The sequence below is a fragment of the Pezoporus occidentalis genome, unplaced genomic scaffold (assembly GCF_034315485.1).
Source record: "Pezoporus occidentalis ecotype Australia unplaced genomic scaffold, CSIRO_AGI_Poc_V1 ctg1, whole genome shotgun sequence".
Lineage (NCBI taxonomy): Eukaryota > Metazoa > Chordata > Aves > Psittaciformes > Psittacidae > Pezoporus > Pezoporus occidentalis.
The window spans coordinates 3,015,971-3,038,067 of NW_026912778.1; the positions used below are offsets into that span (position 1 = coordinate 3,015,971).

The 22,097-nt window shown below is 38.0% G+C and overlaps 1 protein-coding gene and 1 long non-coding RNA gene across 2 annotated transcripts; both read left to right on the top strand.

Annotated features, from left to right (window-relative positions):
• Window positions 1-1,711: 1,711 nt before the first annotated feature.
• TMA16 (translation machinery associated 16 homolog) lies at window positions 1,712-17,988 on the top strand. The gene is given in 8 exon segments (XM_062609794.1): window positions 1,712-1,815; window positions 3,732-3,844; window positions 9,379-9,416; window positions 10,212-10,296; window positions 11,345-11,493; window positions 16,115-16,157; window positions 17,758-17,889; window positions 17,891-17,988. Coding segments are annotated over 8 exon segments (621 nt in total). The 5' UTR covers window positions 1,712-1,812; the 3' UTR covers window positions 17,949-17,988.
• A 2,071-nt stretch (window positions 17,989-20,059) lies between these two features.
• LOC134160374 (uncharacterized) lies at window positions 20,060-22,097 on the top strand. The gene is made up of 2 exons (XR_009963538.1): window positions 20,060-20,172; window positions 20,724-22,097. It is a non-coding gene; the product is annotated as an uncharacterized LOC134160374 (long non-coding RNA).

Below are 22,097 nucleotides of genomic sequence, written 5' to 3' on the forward strand. Positions count from 1 at the left end.
CCAACATAATTTAACATTAGTGGTGTATGTTCTACTATTTCTATTACAATCATGTAGCTATATCTTCATTCATTAAGGTAGTAGCACATACGAAAATCACAAATGTAAATCAGGTTAGCTTAAAAAAAAAGAATCATAAAATCTCTGTAAGCATAACTGCAGCTTTCTCTTTCTATTGTATTGCTTAGTCTGCTTGATAACATACAATATAGTTAAGAAACCCTACATGTGTCTTTCCACTAAAGCTCTACTATAGATGCATTTCAGACTAAGGCAATTTCTGCCAAAGCTATGACTGACTTCTCACTGTTCCCTCAGTGATGTAGTTTCCCCTGCTCATTACTTTTTTTTTCTTGTTTCTAAACGCAGCTGTTAATTGCTTTAACCTTTACTTGATTCCCTTGAACTCAGGAAATATGCATTTTATTAAAACTAAGTTAACCATCATTTTAACCTCCATTCTAATTACAGCAGTTGTAACACTGTACATGAGATTTTCAAGAATATTCAGAGATCAGTCTCTTACACATCAATTGATCTAATTCTTACACGTCAGAATTTCTGAAAAACTGATACATGGTATAGTCATTATAATGGGGTCTCCTTCTCAGAACTGTATGGCTACTGTCTCTTAAGCACCGTACTGTAGTCACTGCTTTATGATATGTAGTATGATTTTCCATCGTAATTAGAATTTAATAGCAAATCGGCTCATGGATATAAAAATATTTAATCTATACTTGGTAAATTTATACAAAAATATTTAAACTTAAAATACTTAGTTTGGGTGACATGGTTTAGTGTGAGGTGTCCCTGTCCATGGCAGGGGGGTTGGAACTGGATGATCTTAAGGTCCTTTCCAACCCTAACTATTCTATGATTCTAAACCTACTTTATTTTGCCTCATTGATACAGAACACCATACGAAACACTATCACAGGCAGGTATCTCTATTTTAATTTATGCATTTGAGATAGTATCAGTAAAATCAATGCAAAAATGCAAATAAAGATCCAGATATCAACATGCCAAACTCACGTTCTCCCCCAACCCCAGGATAAACACATGACTTCGGAGAATTTATACTGCAATTATTCTACACAGCTGTGAAGACATTTTACAAAAGATCCTTTGTAGATGGAGACAGTGAAGTATTAACAAGCAACATTTTTCTTTTCCTTTCCAGATTACAAACTATTTAAAGAACAAGCTTGGACTAGAAATCAGTGCACATTTACACTGAATAGTTTTTGGTTTGTAACTCGGTCATCAAATTAGACGCATCATCACCCAAGGGTCTCATTATAGTCACTGGCAAAAGAGCAGCTGAATGGCCCCTTGGAGCTGCCCATTAAGTATAAGTATCTGTCGAGTCTACATTGCTTTCTTAATGTCTCGATTAAAAGCGTAATGATTGGTAGAATGAATATCAGCAATCCTGCATGGTGGGTACCTTTCAGCTCCAACTTGTGTCCCAACCATATCCTCCAGCTCAGGGGTAACGCTGGTTACACGCCACTCCCTGCTTCCCACCCAGCATCTCTGTGAAATAAAAACTAGATGGAGACTACAGTAGTTTTCCTGTGGTATTCTGCTGAGAATAGCATAGCTATCAACATTTCCAGACCTGCATGCTCCAAAGCCTACAAGCTAAAGATATTAATCTGTACCAGGCCCTGAACCGGATAGCGCCCGGCATAGCACGGCACGGCACGGCACCGGCTCGCCGCGGAACACCTTCCGCACCGCCAGCCTGCCAGCCCGGACCGCTCTTCCGGGTGCACCGCGGCGGCGGAAGGACTGCAGGTCGCCATGGTGCGTGTGGCGGCATGGGTATAGGGACAGGGGTCCGGGTCTGAGGCGGTGGGGTACCTCACAGGCGCTGTTCCTGGTCCTTTACTCCCGGCTCTTTAGTCCCTGCACCCTGCTCCCGGAATGCCCTCCCGGCGTTCCAGGAGAGGAGTTTGGGCTTCCCAGCGGCGGGGCCTCTGGAATGCGGCTAGGCGGCCCTTTGGGCTGCTAGCAGTCGTAAACCGACCCTGGGTTTAAAAGCTGTTCACTCTTAGCCATTCGGCGGTTCTGGCGGAGTTTGGGGTGGTCTTGCCTATTGTATGGGCATGTTTTCTCCCGGAGGGGTGAGCCCTTCCCGGCAGGACGGTCGGGGGAAGCTGGACCAGCTTCGGGCTTGTATCGCCGGCCAGCACCTCCGGGCCGATGGGATTTACGTGTGAAGCTAGTGCAGGGGCCTCCCGAGAGTTCTGTGGTCTTTAGCGTGGTTTGGCTTTGGCTTTGGCTTTATCTTTTATTCACCACCGTAAACACTGTTTCTAACCAGTTGTTAGCCCGCAGAAGAAGAGGTTGAGCAGAGAAGCTGTGGATGCCCCATCTCTGGCACTGCTCAAGGCCAGGTTGCACGGGGCTTTGATCAACCTGGTCTAATAGAAGGCATTCCTGCCTGTGGCACAGGGGTTGGAATTAAATTGTCTTTAAGGCCCCTTCCAACCCAAACCATTCTAAGGTTCTAACAAATTTTGGATGTGTAAAGTCTCTGTTTATCAGTTGCAGTTTTCTGCGTCGCATAGAGCTGCTTTACTTTCAGGTGTTTATTTTACACACAGTAAAAGGCTTTAAAGAATTTAGATTTTATATTGTTTGATAATCTTGTAATAATCTTCTACTCATGAGTTTAAAAAACACTGTAATATTCCCTTGCTGTGCTGCTTGAAGGGCTAGACAAGGAAAGCCTCTGGCTGCTCCTTGATGCAAGATATTCTCATGGTCAGCCAGGAGGGGCAAGAAAATCCTTTTTGTTATGTTGTACAAATTGCATATGGCCTCTGTCAGAAACCCAGATGTAACAATCAGATTGAAGCTTGAATGGGGACATTTACTGTAAAGGTATAGGGAGGCAATCTTCGTTTCCTAGCTGCAGGGTTCTACAAAATCGGTATTTCATTGTGTAAGATTTCTTACAGCATTTTCTGTGCTCCAGTAGTTTTGTTATGGCATATGCCATGTTAAAATAATTTTATTTGTTACTGAGGGGGGTAAGATCTAACTGCTGGAATTAATATGCTGATACTGTTAAGGGCTTTCTGAGATGCTGATACATGACCTTTTTAAGTCTTTACTATGGAGTCTGCTTGTACCTTCCCTTTAATATTTACTGAACTTTACTAATGAATATTAGTTTTGTGAGACCCCACCTGCAGTACTGCATTCAGCTCTGGGGCCCCCAGCAGAGGAAGCATATGGAACTGCTTGAGCGAGTCCAGAGGAGGGCCATAACGATGGTCAGAGGGCTGAAGCACTTCTCCTATGAAGACAGGCTGAGAGAATTGGGCTGGAGAAGAGAAGGCTCTGGGGAGACCTTAGAGCAGCATTCCAGTATCTAAAGGGGGCCTATGAGAAATCTGGAGAGGGACTCTTTACAAGGGCATGTAGTGACAGGACAAGGAGAAATGGCTTTAGACTGGCAGAGGGGAGAGTTACATTAGATATGAGGAAAAAGTTTAAAGGTGGTGAGACACTGGCACAGGTTGCCTAGAGAAGTTGTGGCTGCCCCATCCCTGGAAGTGTTCGAGGCCAGGTTGGATGGGTCTTTGAGCAACCTGGTCTAGTGGTAGGTGTCCCTGCTCATGGCAGGGGGGTTGGAACTAGATGAGCTTTTAGGTACCTTCCAACCCAAATCATTCTGTGATTCTAAGATAGTATGTTTGATTTCTTTTCAGCCCAAGTTACGAAAAAACCAAGGGGGGAAGCAAGAGAAAAAAGCTATCCATCCTTACAGCAGAAAAGCTGCACAACTTGCAAGGGAAGCACACAAACAGGAAAAGAAAGAAAAGTAAGTTGACTGTACAAAATTTGTGTACAGACCAAAGGATAATAGCACAGTAATAGTTCTTGTCTGTGGGGGAGGGGAGTGGTGGTATAAAGGGACTGTTACTGCTGAGGTTAGGGAATCTCAGCATAGGGAACGGGCTTGTGTAACTACCGCTGGGCCATGTGAACTGGCAGGTTTAAATTCATGAAATCAGCTTATACAAAGTACATAGTTCTGCAACTCAATTTTAAGTACTCTTCTTACAAGATAGGTTTCTTCTTACCACAGCTTTGGCATGAATGGCATGATGCTGGTGATTACACATGAAGCTTAGTCACCTAGTTGGACTTTACTCCAAGGTTTAGTAAGAATCCAGTTTAGGGTCTAGCTTCTTCAGCTGAGGTGCTGAGTTCATAATAAAAAAAAAAAACAGAAACCTTTCTGCAGAAGAGACTTCTGAATAAAACTGAATAGTTAGCTCCTTTTTGGTGATACCTGCTGTTCCATGGCAAGTTTGGTTTTCTGCTTTTAAGTTTTACTTTCACCTTCTACAGAGGGAAAAGACAGCTGGTGAATACTGGCCTTTACTTCCATTCTGTCTTGGCTTGTGTCCTGGTTTCAGCTGTGACAGTTATTTTTTTTCTTCCTAGTAGCTGGTGTAGTTTAAACCACAACAGCTTCCTAGTTGATATGCTATGATTTCTTATTTAGAAAGTTATTAGTGTACACTTAAATCACTATCTGTTGAAGTACACTAGTATTTGGATGGACCATGTGAACTGAGCCCAGATACTCATAAATACCTGAAAGTGTTGATTTGGGAACTCCTGGTGCAGCTGAAAAGTTCCTCAGATGCTGCAATTTTATGGTTGGGGATGGATGTACAAATGTTATCCACAGCAAAGTTATAATGTTGCTCTAACTAGAAAGGGGCCCTTTGCTATCATAGCTGTGTTGTGTAGGCTCAAGCAGAGCTGCTGCAAAAATTTATGAGTAGCAGTATTTATAAGTTTTACAATATTTTATTTGTTAATCCTGTATACAAATCTGATTTTTTTTTGCCGTTTAATATACAAACAAGTTGTCTTCAGTGCGGGTAGGGCTCAAAACTGGATGCAGTGTTTTAAGTGTATCACCAGCCCTGAGTAAACAGAGTAGTTTCTACAGGCTAATGCATTTCTGCAACATGGAAAAACTGGATCAGAGACAGTCATTGAATCTAGGCAGTTCATACGGTTCATCTCTATTATTTTAATTAAGCTGTAGGCTTACTTGCCAGAAGATGCTGTAATTGTGGTTGGCTAAATTCGTGCACTAATACTTTTGGAGCATATGTACATCTCATCTGTTGTTTCCTACTTAATACAAGGGTATTATGTTGGGTGTAGGAAGTCCTTGAATGGCAAGTTACTGGAAGGTGAGCATGTCTTTTGTAGAAGTATCAGTAAATGTTTGCATTGGTTTTGTGTGGTTTGTTTCTTTTGTTTTTTTTCTGTTGTATATTTTGATTTGGGTTTGGGGTTGTTGGCTGGAGACAGGATTCAGAACTTGAGATAGGCTTACACTTACTTTTTAACTTTTCTGTGTGATGGAGGAAGAGAAATAGCTACTGTGAACATTCCTGTTTATGTTAAAACAGGAAAGGAAATTGCATTTAGTTATGACATGCATATTCTAGTATCTTTGCCCAACCAATACAATAAAAAAGGGAAGACATTACCCACAAGGAATTTCAGTGCGTAGTGCATCAGCAGGAAAAAAGGAGGAGAAATTCTGCTCTAAGTTGCTGAAGTCTTTTGCAGCCACCATTGTCCAGATACTTTTCAATGTAAGCATTCCCAATGAAATAAGACAGTAATAATAAGCTTATTGTTCAGAAACTGTGGCTGCACTATGAAAGACCAATCTTGATTATAATAGGAGGAGACAGACTAGTTGGTTTCAAAAAATTGACTATAATCTTGAGTCATCTTGTTCACTTGAATCACACTATTTATTTAATTTTTTTTTCCTGTATCCTTCTTTTCAGTTATTCTCAAGGTCTAATGAGCAGGAGCAAATTCCAGTGTATTACTACCAATTTATTCTCTTAATCTACATGTAAATCCATATTCCTACAGGCAACTTATTTGCTCTGTTAAATAATTACAAAGATGTTTCTATGAAATAGCAATAGCTTGTTCACTGGAGCCAGAACACTGCTTTTTCTGCACTTTAGGAAACCAGATCATAATGGGATATTTCTGGAACTTCTTTTACTAGTGATGTACCACCACCAATCATGTTTTGTTTGCAGCTGCTGAAATCTCTGTCTGGCTTTGGTAGCTAAAGTTGCTATCACTATTTTGTTGTCTTTTATTTTTCCTGTCATTTTCTCCCAGAGTCAAAATATACCTTTTCTATTGTGCATATATTGTAAATTTTTTAGGAGTCTGTGGATTTTCATTACAAATATACCAGTCTAATACTGCCATGCTCTGAGATAGAGGGCTAAGGAGTTTATACAGTATTTCTTGGTCTGGCAAGAAGTAACCACATAGGAATAAGCAGTAACCTTAAAATAACTCCTAGCGGAGCTCTTTGTTTCTTAGCTTTTCTCTTGTTTAACCTTTTAATCTCACTTCAGCCACCATACTTCTGCTTGTGCTGTTTGCAGCAGTGATGTTATCCTAAAAGCAGATTTGTTACCTGTTGTGCAATAAGCCAGCTGGCACAGGAGCAGAAGAGAGATTGCTTTTTATTCAGGCCTGGGTGCTTGGTGGATTTCCACAAGTCAAGCACGTGCTGGCTTCTTTGTTAGATTCATACAGAAAAGTTACAAGGTAGTATGCTCTCAGTTAGAATGATTGATCAGTAATTTACATACAGTAATAATATTTGCTGTCATTTTTCCTAATCACTGCACATGCTCTATGGGGGCCTTTGATGGTCATCAGTGGTCATTTAAAGAGATTTCCCCCAGAGGTTCTTTGCCAAGTGTCAATCATTGGTCAGCTTTGTGCTATTGGAATAGCCTTCTTGATTGCAACATCAGTTTTCCTGGTTTATATCCAAGATCCAGGGCTAGATATGTCCACCAGTTTCACATAAACAATGCACTGCTATCCTTCAATGTCAAAAGCACCAGAAGGTCATCCTGACAGAAATGAAATAGGTTGGTTTGTAACAGTGATTTGAGATGTGCTCTTGCAGATTTTATGTGGAGCTGAAAAACAATGAAATGACTGCAAGATAATTGGGATTTTTAATTCTTAAAAAGGGATTTTCATATAGAAGTATCCTAAAAGGCTTAACGAAGCCACTGATTGGAATGTAAGCTAACAAAAAAGGGACATGTGTAGGGAGAAATATTGAAGATATTTAGCAACCTGAAACAGGAAATGAGGAAATATGTTGTGTCAATCATTAAGAAGCAACAGTCTGCCACAAGGTTGTATCCTTGTCCTCATCCTCCCTTTGGCATGAACAAAAGATGTTACTGATTGTGTGCAAGGAGATGAGAAGAGTTTTCTTTGGCTTACCTTATTTGATTAGCCTCCCTGTTAATACTACTACCTTCTGGTAGTCATCAAGGTGAGGTTTTTATGAAATGTGCAAGAAGGCAGCATCTGATCCTGTCATTCATTATTTCTCATACTGTGAGATAAGTTGTGTGCACCTAGAAACTGAAGGCTTTTCTTACAGGAGAAAATACTGGTTATATACTTAACTGCCTTGATAAATAACTGATCTAGTGACCCTTGCAGGTGCAAATGGTAATCTGTAGTGTTTTAAAGCATAGATACATGACATGATCTATGATTCTAATCAGGCAGCTTTTCTAGATGGCATTGTAGTTTTCTCCATGGCAACGCTTTGCAGACGTGCTCAGCTGCCTGTGTTGCCATACAAGGTTCACAGCAAAGACTGCTGGTGCGGAGTTCCACTGTGTGGAATATGTGTCCTTTTCTTGGTTGCTGTTACTCTTCAGAACTCCATGCTTAGTCTAAGCCCCTGTGTAGGCTACCTACCACAATTTTTACTTAAGGCATCTTCTAATCCAACTTCTTTTTACATAGTCTTATCCAGGGCTGTCCTTAACCCACAGGAACAAAAGTAATTTATGTTTTAACACTATAATCTTTTAATTAAATCAACCAGCTTGTTTTTTTCTTTTTTTTTTTTTTTTTTGGCAGGTGTGATAAAACTCAAACCCCATGCTTGGCCTCTATACACTTTTGCATTAAAAATGCTTATCCCACATGCTAGAATATCTATAAAAGTGAAAAGGCTTTCCTTGAATGCACTAGTGGAATTCTTAGCAGCTCGCACATGCTGTACATTTGCTTTAAAGTGGATTTTAGACAGCTTTCAGATGATTAAATACTTCTTGAAAAAGCTAATCTTTATTTTAGTAATGTAGGTTTATGGTCAAGTGAAACAAGTATGTTTGTCTCTGGAAAGTAGGGCTTTCTCTTCTGACCCAAATTCTTGTGACAGGTAACAGATTGTTATGCTTTGAGTTACTTCAGTTACTCTAAAATGCTTATTAAATTCTATTAATTTAGAGTACAAGGAATTCAATGAAGGAGCACATGAGCTTTGAAATGTTGGATTTTGGCATTATTTGTTCTTTGTTGATGCTACCAGTTATGATTTTTCTTTACCATTTTTCTTATTAAACCGTATAATAACAACAGCGATGATGATAATAATAATAATATCAGAGGTCCTTGGCATATATACACTGAACAGGGGTGGCTAAGCTTTTTTTTCCAGCGACAAATTTCATACTTATCCCAACAATTTTTTCTTTTCTGGAAATAAAGTGACATTCAGTAATGTTCATTGCTGCAGACTTAATCTGATAGCTTCAAGACAAAAACATATGAGGCACTGCATTACCTGTTAGAAAACTTGTGTTCTCTGATAGCTGCTCAATAGGATGCAAATCAATCCCAAAATGAATTGTGTACACACATCCCCTAGAGTACAGGAAGCTTCAAGTATCCCACTAGAGACTGAGGTGGAGTTAAAAATACTTTGAGATGGATTTTTAATTTTTTATTTTTTTTTAATAAAGTTGTTAATTTTGGTTTCTTAACACATTAATTTTTAGTGCTCACTAAGGACAAACTTTAATTATTACCAGTTTATTAGATATTAGAATGGTTTTTTTCACATTGTATGCTTGTTTTGCAAGGATGCAGTGCAATTAAATGTTCTTGATTAAACATACCAGCAGAATATTAGTAATACTTAAGGAAATTATTACAGTGCAGGTCTTCTGTGAAATTTCTCATGCTGTCCTCTAAGAGAAGTGTTGTGTCCCAGTTCCTTCCAAGAAATTGTTTAACTGTAAACTGGACAAATTTCAGATAGTAATTTTACCAAAAAGTAGATTTGTTTTAGATGAAGCAGAATGAGTTTTACACTGTTCTGAATTAGGCACATATTTCTGTTTGAAACTTTACCTTGACTTTCATTGTGATTCCAGAAAAATGATTTTTGGAGAAAGAAACTTATTATTTGTGTAATAGTCATTCCTGGCCAACATAGCTGTTTTTCTCTGCCAGGTTGAAGACTGACAGAGCTTTGCGTTTGAGTATCATTGGTAAGCAGAAACTTCTGTTACTGAATACAGTATTTAACTTTTTAGCATAGATTTTAAATTTTACCAATTTTATAGATACTCTAGTTAGAGTATCTTTCTCTATAATGATGACTCTGTAATCTTTAAAGACTTCGTTGAAATGCTAAAACACCAGACGGTCACTCAAGTAGTATATACAGGAATGAATTTGAGGCAGAGTGTAACTTAATCTTTAGTCAGCGTACATTACAACGGTGCAATACAGACCAAATGTCTGTTTTCTACATCTGTGCATGTATTCATTGTGTTTGTCTCCATGGTTTTTTAATTGTTTGTAAAAGACGATAATATACGCAGGTTAACAGATATATGGTGCTAGCAAGTAAATACAAAACTTTTGAAACACAACCTGGAATATTTTCCTCTTTTATGGTTGACACCGCACCTTTTCAATTTAATCTGTTTAAGAATTGTGATGATCAGAGCTCACTGACCCATTGTGTTGGGTTTTTTTTTCTTCCCCTTGGGGCCTTCTGAGGTTTCCAACTTAAGCAGTTGATACAGAGATATTTTAAACACTAATTTTGAGTAATGCAAAGTGTAATGTCTTTTTTTCTGTAAGGAAATATATACATCTGAAATGATGGGAGAATATTTATATTACAACTGCCTTCATACCTGGTACACACAATATCAGTGAGTCTGTGATGCCGTTCAAAATCTTGAAAAATGGGGGGTTACTTTAAAAGTTTGGAAGAACTTTAATCTGTGTTGGTGCTACAGTGGTGATGTAATCATTGATGTTTATTCTTATAGGAGAAAAATTGCAATGGTTTCAAAGTCACCTGGACCCCACTAAAATCGAGTACACAAAGAAGGAAGCTGGCGAGCTAATTGAAAAGTAAGACTGGTGTTAAAAGCAGGATTGAAAAGCTTGATTTGTCTTAAAATTGGAGGACTTTTTATATATTACTAATATCAAGTAGTTGCTTTTGTTGGAACTGGGGTGAATTATATATTGAAAGGTGTATATATTCATACTAGAATTACTCATGTAAGTCATGTGTTTGGAGATCTTTTATTATTTAAATATATCTGCTTTTGTAGCGTGTGAAGGACCCAAAATTATTTGGACAGTAGTAAAGGCGTGAATTTGCTAGCTGGGTTATTTGATGACATTTAAATGCACAGAATTCATTCTACTTAGTCCTTTATGCTTTAATATTCTTTGCTGAGAAGATTAAACACTACTGAGGTGGGTCAATTTTTAGGGCAGGAAATAAATACCAAAATTGAATCTGCTAAGCAGCAGCTCAGTTATTTCTCTACTGCTGGATGTATGTACCTGTGGCTTGTCACCTGCTAACTAAATAACATAATATGTATTCTTACACAGGTGTACTATATCCGTTCCCTTTCAGAAGCTCTGAAATATTGCTTACACTGTTCATGGAACCTGTAAACTGCTAATTAATGCTAGCGATACTGCAAAGGCAATAGGAGCTTACTTTTTGGATTTTGGTTAGGTATTTTTGAGATGATTTAGAACACATGCTAAAGAAGAATGTTACTTTAAAAATTATTATTGAGGTGGTGAAATTCAGCAATTGAAAAATAGGAATACTCAGATTTAACACTGGTCTTCCAGAGCAGGTGAATTATAATAATGTGGGAGTTTTGTTTTATGCAAATACAGTTTAAAAACCAAACCAGCAAAAAGGCAAATAAAAACCCATAATCTTCTGGATGCCACAGATGATTCAAATGAAATTCTAAATGGAGCTTCCATTTTGAAGATTAAAGTTGTAGTTTAAATCTACCAAACGTCTCTGGCTAATTTGGAAAATAAATACAATTAGTAAAATAACTCCTTAGATTATCAAAGTAATTCTGTTTTGCAGAAGTTTTGCATGACTACATCTAGCATTAATGCATTTTATTTCTTTCAGTTATATGTGTCGATTTGATGCTGAGTTGGAGCAGATTGAATTACAAAACAGTATTAAAGGTAGACAAGGCAGACAGCATGGTTCACGAGAAACTGTCATCAAGCAGACCATTGAACGTGAAAGACAACTCTATGAAGGCTATGGAATGGGTATGGAAAAGCATTACAAATAATCTTGTGGTCATACTTCCTCCTGCTTACAAGGCTAGAATCTAGGTGAAATTTCTAGGTATTGTCTTTATTTTTCTCTTTAAAGGAATTAACTAACTGCTAGGTAGTTAGACTTTGCAGATGACTTTGGGAGGGGGGCAGCGTAAAGAAAAGAAGTAAAAAGATGATGGAGATGTGACTCAGATTTCCCGTTTATTACTTTTGTGCATTTTTGTTAGTACTGCCTCTTTAGTGCAGGCATTTATAACCCATTTTTGAAACTAAAGTGAGATTTGATGTACCTGTCTGATACAAATACAGTTCAGCAGCTTGTTTTGACCTTAATTATATATGAAGTATTTTTTATTTTACAAGTACATTTCAGTGAGTGTGCATGTTTTAACATACATAGCATGAAGACTTTATTTGCTCATGTAGAGAATAGCCAGGATCACTTTCTCTACAAATTAATTAGTTTTTTTAGGTGGTCTTAATTACCTGGACTTGTGATAATGAAATCTTTATATGCAGCTTTCTCTGTCATTCTTTTGATAATATACGAACTTATTGTTAGGGATAAATCTGTAGCCTGATTTGCCCCTTTTGACCAACGTGGACCAGTGGCATGAGGAACTTCAGCAAGTTTCATATCATGAGAGTGGACTTGAGTGTTCATAAACTTAAATCAAAGCCTCTTCAGAAAGAGACCTTTCATTCTACTAAGGTTGAGAAGTTTCGTGTGGGAGAATGATGCAGCAGAAATTGTAGTATTGACGTATGTCCAAAACTCCAGAAATTTCCAAAATTTCTGGACTTTGCATTTAAAATTGAGATATTCCAGGAAGAAATCCTGGGCTATTGTGACACATCTGCTGTACAGGCTCTATTCTACATGCATAAATGTTGTGGTTTAAATCCAGTCAGGCAGCTCATTCACTCACTCCCCCCTCCCTTGTCCTCTCCCTACTACCGAATGGATGGAGAGGAGAATCGAAAAGAATGCAACTCCCACGGGTTGAGATAAGAACAGTTTAGTAACTAAGGTATAACACAAATCACTACTGCTACCACCAATAATAATAATGATAAAGGAAATAACAAGGGAAGAGAATACAACACCTCACCACCAGCGGACTGATAACTCGCCCCCCCAGCCCAGCCAAGCACCGACCAATACCTCCTCCAATCCCGCAGTCCCTAGCCCTCCCGGTTACATCCTGGGCATGACGTGCTGTGGTATGGAATACGTCTTTGGTCAGCTTGGGTCAGGTGTCCTGTCTCTGTTTCCTCCTGGCTTCCCCTCCTCTCTGGCAGAGCATGAGGCTCACAAAGTCCTTGGCCAGACCAAAACATCATTGTTATCAGCTCTGTTCCCAGGCTGAAAGTCAAAACACAGCACTGCACCAGCTACCAAGAAGGAGAAACCTGACTGCTACTGCTGAACCGAGGACAAATGATAACCCACAACAAATTTTGCCTTTTGTTTTTCTTGGGCAAAGGAGTTGAAAGCACTTGGAGTTTTTAAACATTCACCTTGGCAATTATCACAAGTCTGAGTAAGATGATGCCAGATATTCTTGTTGACTCTTTTTTTATTACTGTTTATCTTCCTTTGGGTAGCCATCTATGCCAGCAGATAATCTAATAAAATATTCTGAGAAACAGTTGTGTGAAAACCACAACAGAATCATTAGAGTTGAAGATTTCCTCTTAAGGTGCATAATCTCTTTAAGAAGAAACAATTTCTTTTTGAAAGTATTTTCTGGTATTGGAGGTAGTCCACAGATAACAGGCTACATATGAAAAAGAGAAATGAAAGATTGAAAATTAGATACCTAGAACTAGGCTGAAGGGAAGCAGCAGTAATCTGGTGAAATAAGGGAGAAAGACAAAGGGATAATGAAAATGCAAAAGGCAAAGAGTTTTTGAGTAGAATCAAGTCAAAATAGTGAAATTGATGTATTTTACTTTAATAAATAAGCATGTTGGAGTTGAGTGATGAACTTGACTTTAGTGCTAAAGTATTATTGAGACCTTCTAGCAGTACATCATGGAAGAGTAAAAATCTACATTGTTTTGTGGTTAGGATACAGAGCACAGCAATGTTTGGGTTGTGTGTCATACTTCCCTTTCCCCTAGTTTATGTTGACCAATAAAGAAAATCAATGGCTTCAAAATTTTGCCAGTGATACTTAGTACTTTCACAGCCTGCAGTGGCAGAGGAATTCAGTAATAATCTGTATGACTTCATGCATAATCTTTGATTTCTTAGAAAGGTGAAAAGGTCATAGGAGATAGATACTATGAATGTCATCAAATAGCTCAGTTGTAGAAAATCTCTTTTTTTTGGTTTTGGTTTTAAATTTTAGTTCATTTTTTCCATGCTGTTTTGTGGAAAGCTGACAGAAAAAAAAGACAAGATAGAAAGATGTCAAATGCACAAGCACAACATAAAAATAAAGAAAAATCTAGAAATATTGTAAGCAAAATTTGAGGTATTATAGTATTATTAAGTAAATCATTCAGAGAGCATGGTGCAACTTCACATATTAAATACACTCTCAAATCATTCATTATTTGTTATCACAGCTGCTGCAGGTTTTGCTCTCTGTCTAGGACAGTATTAATTCAGAGAAAATAGTTGCTGCTAGATACTGTAATTAGAGGTTGGGGATAAATGGAAAACAGCTGGAAACTGTGCTTTTATGCTCAAGCTCATTATTATCCCTGAAAACTAGTGACTGGAGCTGTTATAATGACTTAGTATTTGTTGGGCTTTTTTCCCCCCTATTCTTGAACTTGGTTATTTTTTGTATGCATATGCATTTGCTATGAAAAGACTACATGATATGAATTACTTACATTTAGGAAAGTCTTCTACAATTTGAAGCTTGCTCTCTATATCAGATATATGTAAATGAAAAATGAATTCTTTTTTACTGGCTGTTTACAAAAGTGGTAGATATCCAAAAGCATAGTAAATGTTAGTCTTTCTTTAAAAAAAACACCTATACAGAGAATATTCAGTTTGTCTGTGTTGTTAGCAGCTTCTTGTCACTTCTTTATTCCTGAAGTTTATCTACATTAGTTGTACTGCAGTTTTCTTCCTAATGTTGTCATTTACTTTATTCTTACACATAGGACTAGAGTTTCTAGTTCTGTTCCTAATCTGGCAACTCTGTGGTTTGCAAACACACATGTAAGCATAACTTCAAAAAACTTTGCCACTGCCAGAGCAGTAAAAAGCAATTCAGTACAAAATCTTGGTCACTGAATCTCTCCCCTTCAGAATGCCTGCTTTCTCGTGATATTGGTGAGCCCTGGGAGACAGGCTAGATAAAACTATTGGAATATTCTCTTTGGAAAAAGATCTTCATAAGTTAATAAAAGGTATCAATGCTTTACAAGGTCTTTTGTTTTGTTTTTTATTTTTTGTTGTTTTGTTTTTTTGTTTGTTTGGGGTTTTGTTTGTTTGTTTTTTTTTCCAACCAAAAAAAGCAATCGACAGTTGAAAGTTTCGTCATTTCATCCTAGTCTGAGAATAACACTGGCCTGAATGTTGGAGCGGTGCTTTAATAGAGGGAACAGATACAAATCTCAGCTGGCACGTATTTCAATTGGCCCAAATTAGCATGGTGCCACTTCTGCAAAACTGACTGTTTACATCACTGAGCTGTGTCCTAGAAGCAAACCAAGTAGTCATTGCGCCTTGTAAAATAACCTGAGACAAGGGAAGAACTTCTTTCTCTTGTGAGGGCTGGGATGTTTCAGCATTTGGCACCCAGCTGCCAAGAGTACATTAGAATGTGTTCTATTTAAACACGTGGTATCTTGCTGTGCTTTTCCCAGTGTTTGTATTTTAAACACACGTTCTTGTACTGCATGGTAAACTTAATGAAGTGTATTTAACTGTTGGTTACATTTTCTTACTTGAATTACCAGATTTACTTTCCTAACTACTGCTGATCTCTCTTGCAGTGGTGACTTCAGTGCTTTGAAAATTTTTCCAAAAACATTTCAAAATACTTATGGACCACTTAGTGCTCATTAATTTAGCTTGAGGCCTGTATATTTAGGCCACTTTGAAACTAAGTTTTCTTATTTTACCTTATATCTGTTGTGCATGTTTATAGTGAGTTCTGAGGAGTGTAATTGTCTTCTTATTATGTGAGTGAGTGAATGTCTGTTAAAAACTAGCATAACTAGACCTTGATCTTGGTTGAGGATGTTAGTTATGCTTTTAAATCAAATAATAAATTAATTGTTAGTTTCTTCACTGGACTTTTTCTAAAGGGAATCTGTAAGTGCTTAAAATTCTGCTATTTCTCAGATGTGTCAAAGAAAATGAAGCATGCTCTTTTATTATTTGTCAGGTAGGATTTTCAGTAAATGGTACATTTGAAATCTGGACAGGTTCTTAGGTATAAGTTCACTTTTTCTGAAGCAGTGAGAAGTCTTCCTGTTTATATATTGCTTTATAAACTTTCTAATGAATTCTCATTTTCTTGGGCTTTTAATCTCTAAAATAATATGTTCGCCCTTTAGCTCACATTTCTTTCTTTGAAATGAGACTCATGAATAATGTAACGTATCTAATAGAATTTAATTTCATTCCCATTAGAGATCCCAGACATTATGAACAGAAAGCATCTTAAATTTTTCAGGTAAGTTCTTTTTATTATCACTACTAATCTGTTTATGGAAAACAGTGTTTCTGAATTTGACATGTTATATGTCCTTTTTCTTAAAAAAAGAATTTATGCAAAACTGTCAAAGGATTTGTCATTTGAAAAAGCAGACTAGGTATGCTGTTGCTATTTCAGCATTTATTAGCTGTTAGAAGCTAAGTGCTGGTGACAGTTAATCATTAAAATATTGGGAAGGTTAGAAAGCTTCAAAAAGTAGAATTACATTTCTGTAACTTAAATATCTTTTTTCAGTATTCTTAGAGAATATTTTCTCTTTACGTAGAGTTCTGACCTTAGCTGTTCACTGATTTACAAAAACCCTAGCATTTACTCTTAATGTTCAAGGATCAAGACATGAATTTATTGATAAATTGAATTACACTGTTTTCTTATCAAAATGAGATTTCAGATAGTAATTTTAGTCATATAACATAGTGACTTCAGATATTTTTAGTCAGAACTTACCATTAAGTAACTAAACCTGCACTAAGTTCTTAGTCATATTTTCTAAGTGTAGTAAGTATTTCTGTGTACATACTAGTTGTAAATCTTAAGCCAACTGAGGACTTGCATCCAGTTAAAAGACCTGGGAGCTGTGCACATTTGGGCCAGTAAGCCAGTATGCCTTGGTAATGGATTGAATGAACACTCCTGCTGACAGCTCTGTCAAATAAGGTACTTTAAGGGGAAAAAAAGGAGCCTTACGAATGCTTATGTTGCAAGGAAAGATATACCATTATACCATTAACTCCTAGGGGTGGTATGTAGCAAAAAATCATGCTTAGAGGATGATGGAATGAAGCAACAGACCTCTGGCTGCTGTGTTTATAAATACACTATTGACTTCTTTCACTGGGATGTCTGATGGAAGTAGTGTTGTATTATCTTGGTAGAGCAAAAACATGCCTATCTCCTAATTGGCAAATACTGGCTTTGCCCTTGAGAAAAATTATCCATGCAGTGCACTTACTGTGATCAAGAAGGCATTCCATTAATTGAGTACTGGATTTGACTTGTCATATATAAATGAACCTTTCCTCCTTCATGCAGCCGTTTGAAATAATACACTTACACGAATTAATGCTTACTAACATTTTGTGTCCTCTTGAAGTCAGTCCTACAATATTTTAACAGTTACCATAAATCATAATGAAGGACTTTATGTACATGTGGTATCAGCTCTGCAAATGGCACATCCAGATGAAGAAACTCTCCCAGTGTAAGCAAACCAAAAAGAAGTTTGGGAGTTTAGTTTGTCAAATCGAAAAGCAGGCAGCATGAAGTAACTGAGGAAACAGATAGTCTGTGGGAATAAAGTGAATCAGATTTTTTGTTCAGAATGTCAAATCTGAAAGCATTTAATTCTTCACAGAGATGTTACAGCTGCTGTAGTATACAGATCAGGTGAAAACATTGGTCCTTATTCATCCTGCAGTATGAATACTCAGGGACTGAGTAGAATTTAGAAAAGCAGCCTCACTTGAGTTACATCTTCTGAAGAAAGGTGAAGTAACTCTGCTACATTCCTTCTTGCTGTTTTTATTGGTAATGGGTTTTCTTTACTTTTTTCTTCAAGAGAATGGGATGGTGATCTGAGGAAACTGCCAAACATCAAAATGAAAAAGCTCTCAGCTAGGGATGCTGCTTGCAGTAACCCTGAGGTGGCAGATGTGGAAGCTAAAGAAGAATTGAATAAAGCAGAAGAGGTGGCCTAATGAGCACCAGCTGATTCAAGAGCTGAAGGAGACTGTAAAAAACCTATTTTAATGATCACTAGAAACAAGAATAAATTCTAACTGTATTTGCAGAGGCTTTTCTAGTTGCATTTTTTATGAGCTTACCGTGTACCTGTGGTAAACATTAAACAGTATATTACTGGGTAAAGCTGTATATTGTTGGATAAAAAATCTGAAAAATCTTAACTGTGTCCTTCTCATATTGTACCTTCACTTTAGGATGCAGGCTCCTGAGTTGACAAAGCAGATTGTCTTAATAATGGCAAGAGTGTATGTCATGTTGTATATAAACAGCAGGTACCCTGGTAAACAGTAGGGCCACCTAGCATCAACTTTTACTCATCACTTGTGATGGTGGCTGGGATGCCTCTGGCTGTATGCAGTTTTGTGGAGAGCAGTAGTAGGCCTCATCTCACAAAATCCAGAACACTCAGCTTGGGTGTAAGAAATGGTCTCTCACTTGGTGGAAATGTATATGCAGAATATGAGGTACATGGAGAGTCAGTTAATTCTGAAGAACTCTTATATTGTACCTGTCCTGAGAATCTGTGTCAGGAACATAGAAAGCTGGAAAGACTTCAATAAAATATTGAGTGTTTTATGTTTTGTCAAGAGAATTTGAGAGAATTACACTGTCTTCACCACTCTGTATTGAAGAATTCAGCTCAGAAGCCAATTGAAATCCCTACAGTCTGTTTTTAAATACCTTTTGTCCATTTTTTTTCTTTCTTTTGTGCCCCCTCTGTTGAGAAAGCTCTGCATTTTTAAAGTAAGTTGCTTAGGACTTCTAAATAGCACCCTTGCTTTATGAAGCAACTTTTTAGGTGCATTTAAATGTGTCTTTCAGGAAGGTTCTTAGCTGAATCTCGCTTCTAATACTGTAAAATAAGTTAAAAAAAAAAAAAAAAGGGTAAGGGCAAAGCCAGGGCTAATTTCACACCAGGAATTAAGTAGGGCATCTCTTAGTGTGGATTAGATTGTTTGGGTACAGAAGTCGCAGTTCATATGCGCTATCTGTATACTTTGTAGGAGTCACAGTTCAGCTGCTTGTAAATTACATGGAAATAATTATTCCTGGTGGATAATCTTTCTAGTACTCAGTCCCCAGTACAGTTCTGTGTGTTAAACAACAAGGCATTGTCACGGTAAGTAGATAATGTGGATTCCCAGATTTCTTTTACAGATAATTTTCTAGGTTTGTATTTTCTTAGCTGTGCGATAAGTGTAACTGATGTTATTCTATTAATATCTATATTAAGTTACTATATAGGCTTGTGCTATCCTTTCCTGATTTAGAGAACCAGTATGTTTTTGTAATACAGAAATAACTGTTGTCCTCTTTAAATTAATGTGAAGAAGCAGCCTGAAAAATTTAACAGACCTGAAGCATGTGTGAGTGATCTAATGCATCTTCAGATGGACCGTAAATCTTAAACCTGGATAGAGGTCTTGTCCTCTGATACCAGCCATATCTCTGCACTGTCACATCATTGCTTTGTGTTCATGTTTTAGAATCAAGTGTACTGCAGTTCAGGTCAGGCTTTGCTATTTTTTTTAACTTTGTTAAATTGACCGGTCTTACGGAATTCAACTTTTGATTTATAAAATTTGAGGTGTTAAACTTCCTGGACTGTTGAAAAATATTTGACACTGTTTCACATGACATCTTTGTCTCTAAACCAGAGAGACATGGATTTGACAGGTAGACCACTTGTTGGATAAGGAATTGGCTGGATGGTTGCACTCAGAGAGTTGCGGTAAATGACTTGATGTCCAAGTGGAGACCAGTGGTGTTCCTCAGGGGTCAGTACTGGGACTGGCGCTGTTCAACATCTTTGTCGGTGACACATGGACAGTGGGATTGAGTGCACCCTCAGGAACTTTGCCAAGACCCCACCTGCAGTACTGCGTTCAGCTCTGGGGCCCCAATACAAGAGGTACATGGACCTGCTTGAGCAAGTCCAGAAGAGGGCCACAAAGATGCTCAAAGGGCTGAAGCACCGCTCCTGTGAAGACAGGCTGAGAGAGATGGGCTTGTTCAGTCTGGAGAAGAAAAGGCTCTGGGGAGACCCTAGAGCAGCTTTCCAGTGCCTAAAGGGGGGCAACAGAAAATCTAGAGAGGAGCTTTTTACAAGTGCATGTACTGACAGAGCAGAGATTTACATTAGGTATTAGGAAAAAATTCTTTACTATGAGAGCAGTGAGGAACTGGCACAGGTTGCCCAGAGAAGCTGTGGCTGCTCCATCTGTCCTGGGTTCAGCAGTAGCAGTCATGTTTTCCCTTTGTGTTAGCTGGTGCAGTGCTGTGTTTTGACTTCCAGCCTGGGAACAATGTTGGTGATACCGATGTTTTCGGTTGTTGCTAAGTGATGTTTACCCTGACCAAGGACTTTGTGAGGCTCATGCTCTGCCAGGGAGGAGGGGAAGCCGTGAGGAAGCAGAGACGGGGCGCCTGACCCAGGCTAGCCAAAGAGGTATTCCATACCACAGCACATCATGCCCAGGGCGGGGGGTAACTGGGAGTTACCCGGAAGGACAGGGGCTTCCGGGTGGGACTCGTTTCTTGGCTGGTGGTATCGTATTCTCTTCCCTTGTTATTTCCTTTATCATTATTATCATTGGTGGTAGCAGTAGTGATTTGTGTTATACCTTAGTTACTAAACTGTTCTTATCTCAACCCGTGGGAGTTGCATTCTTTTCGATTCTCCTCTCCATCCCTCTGAGAGCAGGGGGAGGGCAAGAAAGGGGGGGAGTGAGTGAACGAGTTACCTGACTGGGTTTAAACCAGGACACCATCCCTGGCTAGTGTTCAAGGCCAGGTTGGATGGGGCTTGGAGCAATCTGGTCTAGTGGAAGGTGTCGCTGCCTGTGGCAGCAGGGCTGGAACCAGATGATCTTTAAGGTCCTTTCCAACTGAAATCGCTATGTGATTATAATTCTAGCGGAAGGTGAGCCAGGGTAATCGGCCTGAACTAAAGCCGTGTATGTGTTTTTCAGTGCTTTGACAGATTTTGCTTTTCAGAAGGTTCATCTTAACTTTTTGCTTGTATACAGCATCTGATGTGCTTTGAAATTTTAAGCAGAAACATTGCAGAAAATGTCACTTTCCCATCACACTGGGTAAAATACAAAAGGAAAACGAGGAGTAAGATAACTACTTGTCACAGTTATGACAGGTGAATGCTTTAAAAAAGATCATATCAGAGAGATATGAAGAATAAGATGTTCTGTATTCCTTGAAACAGTTCAGTTATAAGACATTACAAAAAAGTAATTATGGCTTGTGTGGTTGATGTGATAGTCAAATATTTGAAGTGATTTCTTTTTTAACATTTGTTATTCATACATCAAGAACATGTTTACAATTTGGACTTTGTTGAGTTTGTGGATTTTCTCCTTTGAAGGCCACGTTTTCTCTGCTTGTTTAGCTGACTTTTAAAATGTTTCGTTGAACTGCTGCATAAGTAATGAACAAACAACAGGTTCTGTGTGTGAACTTTTTATATTGAATTATCAGAAAAAATCATATGCAGCTGTCAAATATTCATATTTGAATTGAAAAGTAATCTGGACTTAAGTTGATGATGTGCCAGTTTACTGGATGAGTTTTGTTGCAGAATACTAATGTGGCAATGGGAAAGAAAAAAGAGAAAAAAGCCATGTATTTATTGATTTAATTTAATTTCTGTGCTCAGAGTTTTGGTGCCAAGAGGCCTGGAGGGAGTCTTTTGCCTCATATGTGTTACTGAGACAAGGTAGTGCAATCTCTTCTATCAGTTTCATAATCCAATCATGCCTGTGCTTTAAAGTCAGCTATTAGGGTTCTGTATGCTGATGAGTTTCTTCCCTATGGTGGAAAAAAATGATGAATGATCTCAGGAGTTCAGAATCGTTATTCTGTTTCTTTAAAATTAGAATCTACAAAGCAGGTGCTTTAAAGGTGGGAATGGGAAGTATTTCTGTGATAGTTCTTACAAACTTGTCTCAAAATTCTGTTCATTTGTAACTGAGGATTACAGACTTCAGTGTTAAATACTCTGTTATAATTTTCTGTGATGGGCTTTTATGGTCAAAGATTAATGTTATGGAAATTTAATTCTTAAATTGTCAGATATTGCTTCACAATATTTTTTCATTTTTAACTGCAAAGTTGTAATAGTTAAAAATCAAGTTTCTTTAA